The 12,931-nt window shown below is 37.8% G+C and overlaps 1 protein-coding gene across 6 annotated transcripts in view; it reads right to left on the bottom strand.

The window, feature by feature from the left end:
• Positions 1-12,931, bottom strand: part of FTO (FTO alpha-ketoglutarate dependent dioxygenase) — a 243,306-nt gene that overhangs the window by 192,223 nt on the left and 38,152 nt on the right. For 5 of the 6 annotated variants that reach the window (XM_062609124.1, XM_062609128.1, XM_062609127.1 and 2 more), the window contains exons 2-3: positions 7,212-7,289; positions 306-960 (exon numbers count right to left, since the gene is read on the bottom strand). In XM_062609124.1, the coding sequence (XP_062465108.1) occupies positions 306-960; positions 7,212-7,289 (733 nt within the window). The remainder of the gene's footprint in view (positions 1-305; positions 961-7,211; positions 7,290-12,931) is intronic. The other variant, XM_062609126.1, reaches the window with a different exon arrangement.

Raw genomic sequence — 12,931 nt, 5'->3', positions numbered from 1 at the left:
TAAAAAATATGCACATGAAATGGAATAGGTATTTCCCGGCTCTTGATCACGAAATTAATCATAACAATCTTTAAATGTACTTAGAGAACACCTGACATACCAGCTGCAGTAAACATAAGTATACATTGTAGAGGTTTTAGTAAAAATAAAGATAAGGCTTAAGTACAAAAAGTACCCCAATGTATGCAGAAACACTTGACAAATAAGCAGGTGTGCTTATGGATGTACACCCAAGGAAACATAAAAGAACTTCAGGGATTTGGGATATTTATATCCCTAGTAAAGTCCCATCTCCCATCACTCACCTTCACAGCTGTAACTGTACACTGCAACCGTTGACCTTTCAACTAGATTCTCGTCGTGATGCCAGCTCACTGCCATGTCCCCCATTCCAAAATAAGGTTCTTGTTTCAAATACAGCATTTGTAGTGGATCCATATAATTCAATAAAGTCACGTTATAAGATGTTCTGTTCTTTAGACTCATGTAGTTATCTGCTCGCACACAACAACTGCTTTGATCTTTTGAAACAGACCCTTTCTCTGTAAGAGAAGTAGCAAAATTTTGTTCCCTGTATATTACAGTAGTATCGTTAATTTCTTTGGTCTCAAGAAAATCTTGCAATGCTTTGACTGCTTCAATATGCAAGTAGTCATTAAGTCTGATTAATGCTTTACAAGCATCATGTATCTGAGGACTGCAATATTTTATATCATAACCCTCATTAGGCCAAGGAACTGTAAATAATCTTGTGTTCAAGTACTTGTACGTGCATCCTGGGTTTCCAATTAATATACGAGACACTGGGGTAACAAAATCTTTTCCTTTGATCCTTACAAGATCTTGAAAGAAACAATCGTGTTCTCGCAAGGTCAGAAATCCTTCTTGTACCATCTGATGGAGCTCTTCAGGCACTGTGTCAGATTTCCTGAAAATCAGCTTGGAATATTTGGACTTCCACTAAAGGACAAAATAAAAAAAAATAATTAAAAAAAAACACAACAAAACCAGCAAAAGAATTATTTTTTTTTACAGGAACCAAAATATTTCATATATTCAAGATCAGACACGGCTCATTTAACAAACATGAGTCTAGATTATGGTGAAGAAATAGATATTTGTTACTTTATTTTCATATCCCAGTACATTGTGCAAATTATGGATATGTGCAACTGGCCCATAACCAGAGAGTATCACCAGGGCAAATCTCTAAAACAATAAACAAATTCTCCTGGAAGGCATGCTAAGGCACATGGAAAACAAGAAGGTGCTTGGTGACAGCCAGCATGGCTTCACTAAGGGGAAATCCTGCCTGACCAATCTGGTGGCCTTCTATGATGAGGCTATGAACTGATGGACAGGGGTAGAGCAGTTGATGTCATCTACCTGGACTTGTGCAAAGCGTTCGACACTGTCCCACATGACATCCTTGTCTCTAAATTGGAGAGACATCAACTTGATGGATGGACCACTTGGTGGATAAAGAACTGGCTGGATGGACACAAGCAAAGAGTTGTGGTCAATGGCTCAATGTCCAGCTGGAGACCAGTAACGAGTGGTGTCCCTCAGGGATCGGTGTTGGGACCCGTCTTGTTCAACATCTTTGTTGGTGACATGGACAGCGGGATTGAGTGCGCCTCAGCAAGTTTGCCGATGACACCAAGCTGTGTGGTTCGGTTGATACGCTGGAGGGAAGGAATGCCATCCAGAGGGACCCTGACACGCTTGTGAGGTGGGCTGATGCCAACCTCATGAAGTTTAACCATGTCAAGTGCAAGGTCCTACACCTGGGTGGGAGCAATCCCAGGCACAGCTACAGGTTGGGCAGAGAAGAGATTCAGAGCAGCCCTGCCAAGAAGGACTTGGGGGTGCTGGTGGATGAGAAAATGAACATGAGCCAGCTGCAGTGTGGGCTCGCAGCCCAGAAAGCCATGTCATGGGCTGCATCAAAAGCAGCATGACCAGCAGGTTGAAGGAGGTGATCCTGCCCCTCTACTCTGCTCTTGTGAGACCTCACCTGGAGCATTGTGTGCAGTTCTGGTGTCCTCAACATAAAAAGGACATGGAACTGTTGGAACAAGTCCAGAGAAGGGCCACGAGGATGATCAGGGGGCTGGAGCACCTCCCAAAAGAGGACAGGCTGAGAAAGTTGGGGCAGTTCAGCCTAGAGAAGAGAAGGCTGCGTGGAGACCTCATAGCAGCCTTCCAGTATCTGAAGGAGGGCTACAGGGATTCTGGGGAGGGACTCTTCACTAGGGACTCTAGTGACAAGACAAGGGGTAACAGGTTCAAACTTAAACAGGAGAAGTTTAGATTGGATATAAGGAAGAACTTCTTTCCTGTTAGGGTGGTGAGGCACTGGAATGGGTTGCCCAGGGAGGTGAATGCTCCATCCCTGGCGGTGTTCAAGGCCAGGCTGGACAGAGCCTTGGGTGGCATGGTTTAGCATGAGGTGTCCCTGCCCATGGCAGGGGGTTTCGAACTAGATGATCTTAAGGTCCTTTCCAACCCTAACTATTCTATGATTCGAAATAAATCTGAGGATTCTGGCAGAATCTCCATATGAATTTGTAAATAAAAGCCTTTAAGCATACAGACAAAAGAATATGAAGCAGTAACAAAGACAACTGCATCTCATTCTCATGTGCAGAATTCTCTCATTCTGATATGCAGAATTCTAGAGGGCTACACAATAAACTCTAATAATTAGTTTTATATAACAATATTTTATAGGGCAAAAATAACACAATGTATGTTTTTTACAAAGCCAAAATTCTGCTGTGGTGCACCTCTATCTTCAAAACAGTGCTTGACACTCCACATTCCTCAATGCATGCCAATTCACTCTACCATTTTACATAAAAGTTCCTCTTTTAGATAAAAGAAGATTGACAAAATTATTTTCTTTCCCATTTTCTCCTGCAATATCCTTTTTCCTCATATCCCCTCCTGACCACATCAGCTCTGGCATCAGCTGGAATTCAACGTCCAGCAGTGTGAGCAGAGAACAACACCCAGCAAGGTGTAACACTGCTAATCAACAGTATCTTGCTTTGCGTGCAAAATACTGCTTCCCACTCCAGGAAGGCTTGGATAATTTTAATTTGTTAATCTGGTTTTCTAAGGAAGTGAGTATCACATAATCACACCTTCTATTGGCTGCCTGTAAATCTGCTTTAGCTACTGCTGAGACTGTTTGGCAAACTGGACAAAGGCTAGAGAATAAGTTCTTAAATAGAGTAAGTTACCATGTTTTTCATTAAAATTCATAGATATATAAAAGAAACTGACATTTGAAAGCACTAAGCAATGGGGCAAAAGCACATGGATGCACAAAGCTGATCTAGCAAAACTTTTACTAATGTAATAGCTTATGTTCAAAGTGATTTAAAAAAACAAATAAAAAGCCACCAGCATAAAAGTGACCTATGATCCATCTGTGGGCTCCTGGTACAATTCAAACCGACTTCACTTGTACTATCTACTTCCAAGTCAAATTTGAACCTGCCTTTCAGGAAATTAATTTTAAAATCCAGAAAAGGTACCTTTAAAGAAAACACTAACCAGGCAGTTAAGTCGGTTTGGGCATTTTCTACTACATGAAAATGGTTACACTTTGGCGTAATAAGACACTGTTACCCTACAACACTGAAGAGGCGGCTTTATAGGACCATTTGTTTCTGCTAAGGAGGGGAACATAACAGGAAGTCTATTTTAAAAATACTGATTCTCATAATAAATCTTAGCTTATCTATAAACCTTGCCACCATTTCTTGTGAATTTTTACAGTGAAGCTATTTCCCTTTACATATTCTTATGGTTTCCAAAAACTAGCTTCCTAGACAGAGGAAAACCCCTTTAATGGTATCTATGGATAATAATAAGTACTGACAATAGTGTTTACATTCGTAACTTCAAATAACACAGCTTGAAAAAAGTCCCAGATGTCTGTTTAAAGTTCCTTCTACAATCCTCAGCACAGAACACTGGATCACAGCTTTCCTTGAAATAAATTAATACAAACTTGTTAAACACAATTCCCCTGAGCTTCCAAAAGCTCAAAACGATGCCTTGACATCCTGAACTGGCCCCTTTGTTTCAATCAGCGCTTTGCATCTGCAGCCTTTGAACAGTGCAACAAAAAAAAACTTTACGAAGAATAACTACTGAAATCAGTAACTGCAAATATAAAGGATTTACAGCTACAGGCTACAGATGTGTACATACAGGTTCATAGGAATCACAAGTATTCTTTCACAGTCATACCTAATAATGACAAAACATTATATGCTGTGACATATAAAGATTATCGCTGCATGATATGCTTCATTATGCAAATAATATGTCTAAAAGAAAGAGCACTAACAGTTATATATATACAGTATGCCAGTATTTCTTTAAATAATTCTGCACATTGGACATACTCAGGCAAGACTAACCAATTACCACATTACGTACGCTATGATGGTATATTTTAAAAGTTATTACTACTGAATATTTTTTAAATACTCAATATACCGAATCTCTTACATGAACAGCACACATGAAATTCCAAACAATTATTACAAATGGAAGGAGGGAAAGAACAATATGACATAAAGTAACTAAATTACTGAAAACATGCCCTAGAAAGGAAGTGCTACAGAGGTAACAACATTGTATTCCCCTCCTGAACTGCAAAGGTAGTGTCTTCCACACTTGCTGCCAGCCAAGTCAGAGGCACGTTACCTTTCGGTTGTGTTTTAAGATTACTATTTTAAGTTTTACACAGTATACTCAGGATTCTACCTTAAAATCAAACAAACAAACACACCCCAAAAACGCCACACTGATAATCTTAGAAGAAATCAGGAAGTGGAAACACATTTCCAACACATCATATGCAAACAGTTTGGTTGTCTTTAAATCTCTGACCAGTCACTGTGCAATGTCCTACATAAGGAAAGCATTAAGGGATCAGAAGACAGGGTGAACACTGGGTTCACACTGGACACCTTGCTGTTTTGGGGGGATGGGGAAGGAGAAGTAATCATGTACTCTGTGCTGTAACCCTGACAGCAAGTATTAAAGGTCAATTCCCTGCTCACTCTGAAAGAAGCAGTCATCTTACACATCTGATGCTCAATTCTTCATATGAATGTTACAAACATGATTTTAAATATACACATGCTTTCTTCACTTCTAAAGGTGGTACTCAAATGCAGAGAATCACTCTCCAGGGTGATCCAGTGACAGAACAGAGTTAGAAATCAGAAACAGGGACCCTTGATAAACAAACTGCCACTTACATCATGAAATTCTGAGTTTTTATTTCAGATATACATATATATATATATTTACAGGGGAAGTTTAGGTTAGATATAAGGAAGAAGTTCTTTACTGTGAGGGTGGTGAGGCACTGGAACAGGTTGCCCAAGGAAGCCATGAATGTTCCATCCCTGGCAGTGTTCAAGGTCAGGTTGGACGGAGTCTTGACTGACACAGAATCATAGAATAGTTAGGGTTGGAAAGGACCTTAAGATCATCTAGTTCCAACTCCCCTGCCATGGGAAGGGCACTTCCCACTAAACCGTGTCACTCAAGGCTCTGTCCAATCTGGCTTTGAACAACGCCAGGGATGGAGCATTCAACAACTTCCTTGGGCAATCCATTCCAATGCCTCATGGTTTAGTGTGAGGTGTCCCTGCCCATGGCAGGGGGGCTGGAACTAGAGGATCTTAAGGTCCTTCCCAACCCAAACCATTCTATGATTCTATATTTGTGAACTGCCTTGCTAACAGACTTTTCCTTGTTTCTAAGTGGCTTTAAACATTACACTGTTTCAGCCTATGATTTGGAGCCCATTTCTAAAATCCTGCATTGTACAAGGCACACTGAAAGTGGACATAATTTGTGATGGAACACACAGGATATATAATTTGTGATGGAATCTCTTGTGTTCAGACTGTACATTTCCACACCTGACAGGATACTGTAGGCTTTTACTTGCATCCTACCTAACCTTTCCAATGTGTTTAAAAAATACTGCTTTGTCAGGGGTGCATCTTTAAGGTAGTAAGGCATGAGTCACCCAGAAAGATAGAATATAAAACTGAATTGTATGCGATATTTCATTTTGCCAACTTGTTGTCTTCAAGCTCTCACCCTTCTCCTCCATCTGTACTACATTTAAGCACCATGGAACTTGTAATATGTACAGCTTTGATTTAAGTAACATCTCACAACCACCATAAGAATTTAAGAGGTGCTCATGATGCTTCCGATTCTCACATAGACTTAAAAATACCTAGCATGCACACACAACACTACACAAAAAAGGATAAATCTGTATGATGCAAGAAGAATGTATCTAAACTTCTGGACTAAAAGTCCAGAAGCGGTCTGATTTCACTGCTTATCTTGTTCCCATTGTCTTCTATACTTATGAGTTACTGACACTAAGTAAATGAGGTGCCACTTGGGCAGCCTTAGCTCCATCTTCAGCTCCATGAGACTGGATTTACAAAGACAGAAAAATACGCTGGGCTTAGCTGCTGTTGGCACCGACAGAAAATATCAAACAGGAGGGGATGTAACACGACTAAGAAGCAGAAAACAGTAAGCTACCCAAGTCTCAAGAGGGGGGAAGAGCTTCTTCATGAACATTAGATTAAGCATGAAAAGAGTGTGTTTGGTGTTGGGATTTGTTTTATGTTATTATCCCTATAGCTGTAAAAGATGCCTATCAAGAACTTAGTTCCACTATGTTCAGGACTGTAAGAACACTGAGAACACCATGCCTTCTCTAAGCATCCTACAACCCAAATAAATGACAAAAGTGAGGGAAGTAGAGAGGTTGCTCAGTATCAAAACTGTAATCCCATGGCAAAACAGGAGTTTGACTTCATGATTCTGAACACCCACCAAATAAACCCTTAAAAATGTCAGTGTATTTTATTTTAATAAAGCATAAGAAACTGTGACTGTTACGTGTTACCTGGTGCTCAGGTATTGATATTCAGGACAAAATCCTAAAAATAAATTTACAAAGTTTTCATTCTTGAATATCCCAATTCTGGAGGTCGTATTTCACATTACTTGGAAGCACACTGTCAGCCATGAGAATCCCATTTTCATATCAGATTTCACAGTTTCTCTTTGAAGAAAGATTTATTGTTCGGTCAAATAGGCATTTTAGTTTAGAACAAGTGCAGTTAGAAGAAATACATTACCAACTGATGGAAATTGGCATCGACTGGTGTCATATATGGAAGTCTGCCCTTTCCAAGTTCTTGAAGAAGCTCTTTTTTCTGTTTTAGAGGGGTAAAATTGAAACATAAAGTTAGATAAGAACCCAAGATAAAACCAGCAAATATAAAACTAGTATTATAAAGAGACAAACATGTACGATTATTTTTCTTATTACCTTTGATTCTCGAAATTAAGTAAAAGCAAATGGATGCAAAAAATCAGTAGAGCTTTTCCACTTACAAAGCAGTAATTCAGGTTTGCTAGTTACAGAGCACATGAGCATTTTTCCCCTAAATTCTTTTTAGAATATGAGTCCTTATTACACTGATGAAAATCCATCTTAATCTTATGTCCTTCAGAACTATGCTTGATTTCTACCTACTAATTTCTGATTTCTTTTTTCATTTTATTTTCTTCTTCCATTTGTGGATCTCATACATCCAAAGGTCATATTCCATTAAATGGAAATCCCAGTGGATAGCCACAAATCTGGTTTGATGTTGGGAGTACACTAAGAACCAGCTGACCGTGAAGAGTAGGTCTTCTCTGTACCCCTGTTCTCTTAATTCTCTTCTTGCTTCTGGTTTAGACTGGCTGTATGTCCTTTGATGTTGAGTGAACACAATCACTAAGAAATTGCTAACACAAAAACCCTATTTCCACAAACTGCATTTCCGAGGTTTTCATTAGTAACAGAATTTAAATAAATTGTTAAATTTAAAATTAATTAAAATTATTGTATGCATTATACAATTAATTGTGAGCTAAAGTGCAAGAGACAATTGAAATATGCCATCAGATTTTTGGAATGAAACAATTCCAACCCATGGCAAATCCATCCACACTTATGTACACACAGCCTAACTCAACATCATGTAAGTACAGATTAACACCAATGTAAAAATTATTGCAGTGGAAGTATTGGCCTAGAAAATTAATACACCATTTCCTTTATTTCTTCTTTTAGCTTGCAAGGATGATTCCTTTAAAAACTTTGATTGTTAACAAATATTTACTAACAAAAATACAACTCAAAGATTACAAAAATACATCTGTCATAATGCTTATATATTTCAGATAACAGGATTTACATTCCTACTTCTATTGCAGTATTTTCAACTACATAAACAAAATTGCAAGAAATAATTGGAGTGGCAGCTCGCTCAATACTTCTCTATTATAAGAAAAAGACCATGGAAATGGAATACCACTTTTAAAAGATACAATAGAAAAAAAAACCAAAAGCACCAACCCCTCCCCCACAGAATAAGTTAAAGATAAGTTAAAGTGCGTCACCTACATTTTCATAAAAAGAAGATATATAGGGGAAAACTACATATTTTATCACCTAGATGTCACCACAAATTGATTATTCCATAGACAAGAGAATTAATTGTTAAAAGAAGGCTTTTTGTAAATTTGCCTCTTTATAATTTTTTGGGGGGTTGCCTGTTCTGTCTTACCTGTTCTGTCAATGAAAAAAGGAAGAAAGAATTACGACTTTTAGTAATAACATCTGGTTTATAACAAATACGTAAACAAGGCAAGTGGAACTATGAAGAGTGTTAGTGCATATTTTATTCTGTGACAGTGAATTTCATTTATTCAAATTCAATCATCAAGGAAGATGATGAGCTCTAAAATCCACGAAGAAGTCTAGAAACTTTAAGGTTTATAGCTAACAGATCAGTAAAACTAAACCAAGATCAAGTAGCTCTCACCCATCTCCACACTCAAAACTGCTGATTACTGACTCTTAATAGACTGAGAAAAGCAGCACTGAATTTTAGAAACTGGCAGTAAAATTTCTCTAGGTCCTGGCTTCTCTGGAAACAGGCTGTTGGCACATTGATATGAAATCATGGTGAAACTGAACATAACATTACTTTAGATTAAGCTGCAGAAAATGACATGGTTAATTTGCTGCATAATCTAAACCGGTAACACTTCTCTATTATACAAAGCTTGCTGCAATTTTATTACCAGAAATTACTGAAAACATTAAATTGGCTTTATTTTCTGTAAGATAAACCATATTAAACTGCAAGAAAAAAAAATATTTTAACATGGACTCACGAGTGTGGGGGAGAAAAAAATAAGAAAGAGGTCGGAAAAAGAGATTCTGACAATTTCTTTGTCAAGTACCAGCCTCTTGGCAAAAAGCACACATTAAAATGCACTCCTGTGTACAGGTAATACTAGTTCACATTTGATTGTCAGATCTGGCTAAGTGCTGCTCTTCGGCTTGATGTACAGACTAATACGCACAGCTGGGTGGTATAACATGCTGCTCATCTCTTATGCAAGAAGCTGTCACACAGATGTCAAAAACATCAAGTTGCTCACAAATACCTCCAAAAAGTGAAAAAAGAGAACTGAAGATCTGGCTATACCAGCTGGTTAATGTGTAAGTCTAAGCTCGGTTACACAAGCATTGCTTATGGGCTCTTCCAACATATAATCTCTGAAATAGGAAAAATAAAAATGCCTTTATTTGAAGTTTCCAGGCATCTGAAAAAAAGCATTCTTTAAACCTCGTTTTTACATTTTAAAAATTACTGTGTAACAGCTTACTGAGGTACCAGTATTATGTTTCCTACACTTTAAGAACCAACGTAATCTTTACATACATACATTCGCGATGCCAGTATGTGAAAGAATTGTAAGTGCACCATCCCTATAATGTCACCATGCACTGGGCACTGCTCAAGAAACCCTGCTAAATGTTGTACTGTACCTGGGCCTTCAGAAATGAGAAAAATCTCTGCAAATATATTACTTTTTAGGCTGCTGTGAGTGTTAATGGATCTATTATATCTGACTCTGATAACTGGAAGGCAGACCAGAAGTACTAATGCCCAATTTCAGAGCATGTGATAAACTTCCTTCAGACATTAACAATCTCTGCTCATTTACTAGTAAAAAACAGGTTTATTAATGAGATGGTTGTAAACTTCAGCAAGAGAACTAGCAATAATCGAAATTTCCCAATCACTATGGACAGTTTTTTTACTATGTTTCTTCATAACAGTAGAAGTAACATGGTGTATGTTACAGAGCAGAGGAAGCGATAGAAACACAATGAATATGTATCAAAGTCACAGGCCAAAATGCAGTTATACATACATGGGCTGTCATTTTCAAATTAAGTGGTACAAAGGAAGGTGGGACTTAATGGCATTTTCTACCCAAGAATCACCACCATGTAAAAAAACTTTTGCAGCTGAAGTATTTCGCTGCAAGGTGTCAATGTCTTTCTCAAAAGGTTTCATTGCTCTCCTAATTGTAATACAAAAGTTCAATAGCTAGGCTATAAAGGCTTGTGAAGACGTTAGTGTTTCAAACACAGAATTCCCATATAGTCTCATCAAACACAAGTCAGAAGACAGTAGTCACTTTCCAATTTAGAGATCACTGTCTTGGCTGAAGCAATGTATGATGAAAACTATTTCTGCTGAAATCACATTGAAATATTACTGAAATTAGTTCTGACAATAAATGTAAGGCTGCAATGACTCAACAATTTCTAATATGGGAAATCACTGAAAACATTAATAGGAAAAGCTTGTTTCTTTCCCCAGTACTTAGCGTAAAACACACTGAAAAATTTATGGAAGAAACTGCGTTTTTTAGAACAAGGGACACTTCAGTCTATGCAAGTATCATTCACCTCTAAAAAGATAACCCTCTTTGCTACCCTGCATTTCTCCTGAATTCCGGGAAAATGCCAGTTTCACCGCATAATCTCTCTGGACGTGAAGCACCATCCTATCCAGGTGTAAACAGTCAGTCACACAAGTCCAAGACATGGACCAACACAACAGTGCCTACGAAGCATTTAAGAATGATAGTTTTTAGCTAAACAAGAACTACTCACTGTGATGAGCAGTTAAAACATACACTTTCTTCAAACTAGCAGACTGCCAAAAAACATGACTGAAAGTCACTAACCTGGAAAAGCCAATGTCATTATTCCTTAGAAAAGATTTTTTTTAAAGACATTGTTTTGAATCTTCTAACAGGCATGTTCCTGGTCTCTGAGTGGATGGCAAGCAACTTTTTTTCCAGCCACTAATTATTTACTTTCACCTTAGAATTAGCATCATGCAGAACAAAGAGAATGAAGTGCAAACAAATCATGCTATGAAAAACACATATGAAAGAAAACAATTCAAAGAAAAAATTAGTATCTCGCTGTTGCATTTAGCTTCCTACTTGAACAATTCTTCAATATTTATTATTTACAAATATTTCATAGACACACATGATATGTCTATGAAATATTGTCTCAGCAGATGGCTGGGAACTGACTGGACTCTTCAAGCTGGTGCTTGGCAACAGAAGCTTGCACTCGCTTGATGCAAAGAAAAGAGCACAACCAGCAAAACAATTCTGCGTACTCTGAATTTTCTGATTCACTACCTGACTCATGTTACAGTGACCTAAAGTCCCACCTAATGTTGCCTTAATTTCATTAGGTCAATGTTGGGTTTTTTTTCAACTAATGACTGAAAATGCCCATTTTTACTCCCCTCAACCCTTAGCAATCTTACAGCAGAGAGGTAAAAGAAATCTGAACTTTTTATCTAGGCTGAGTTTTACCTATCTCATGTCTAATCTGACAAATAATCTTAGCGAGGCTAAAGGAGGGAAGGAGCAAGGCCTAACAGCTTTGAAACATCATCTCCATTCACAGCCTATGAAAACCCTTCTGCCTTAACTCTTTTCTAGAGAAGTTCTTAAAACACTGCCCTTTTTTCTTTTCCTAAGTTTTTCTAACTGCCTGCTGCAGCTTTTACACTTCTGAGAATATGACTAAGGAACAGAGCTAGTTAAACACTTCAGGGTTTTGTTTTTAATTTTTGTTTTCAATGCAGTCCAATGTGTTTACAGGAATTCTTGGTCAGCTCCTACAAAAAAGGCCTCGATTCAAAGCATAAGAAAGTATCATCTCTACCTCCACCACTGTTTTTCCCAATAGTCTTGTTTTCCAAAGGGTTATGAGGTTTAGCAAGGCACTCTGAGAATGCATATTGTCCTGAAAGAAAGATCTGAATCACAAGTTCAAATGCAAACCTTTGATTTTCAAAAATCCCTCTTTTCTATTGGCTTCTTCCCCACATAAGAACATACATTAGGGCCTGTGTTTCTCTTTCATCTTTTGGGGTTTTTAATCAACTATATGAAAACATGGATTCCTTTCAAGTCATGCATGAAGAAATGGGGTAGCACTCTGAAGTGAGAGCTCAATGGCTTTATAATAAAGGAAGATTAAGCACTTTCTTCAGTAAAAATTTTGTGACACAAAAATAAAACCCCATCTAGAAAAAAGTCATTGCTTTACAGGAACTTCCAAAGCCTTACCTCCAAATATTGTTTCACGTTTTTAAAAAAATGAAGAATTAAAAAGGCATACCCAATTTGGGATATTTTCTCAAGGAAGGAATGTGATTTTGAAGTTAACATTTGTTTAAACTACAAGGCCTTCCAAGTGTTAACTATTAAAACTTCATAGCAACCAAGATCATTCAAGTGGCTCACTAAGACCAGCTATGTCAGAAATTAACCAGGAGTAATAAAAAAAAATACATTCTAAATGCGCCATTACAGCTTCTATTTTTCCACTATCACATATATCTGATCCCAGAATTTTTTTTCTTCAAATTATTTCTAAGCTCCACTCATTAGAAGACCTTGAGGG

Source organism: Pezoporus occidentalis, unplaced genomic scaffold, assembly GCF_034315485.1.
Source record: "Pezoporus occidentalis ecotype Australia unplaced genomic scaffold, CSIRO_AGI_Poc_V1 ctg135, whole genome shotgun sequence".
NCBI classification, from domain to species: domain Eukaryota; kingdom Metazoa; phylum Chordata; class Aves; order Psittaciformes; family Psittacidae; genus Pezoporus; species Pezoporus occidentalis.
Note: the sequence above shows the minus strand (reverse complement) of the source record. Positions and strands in the feature narration are given on the sequence as shown.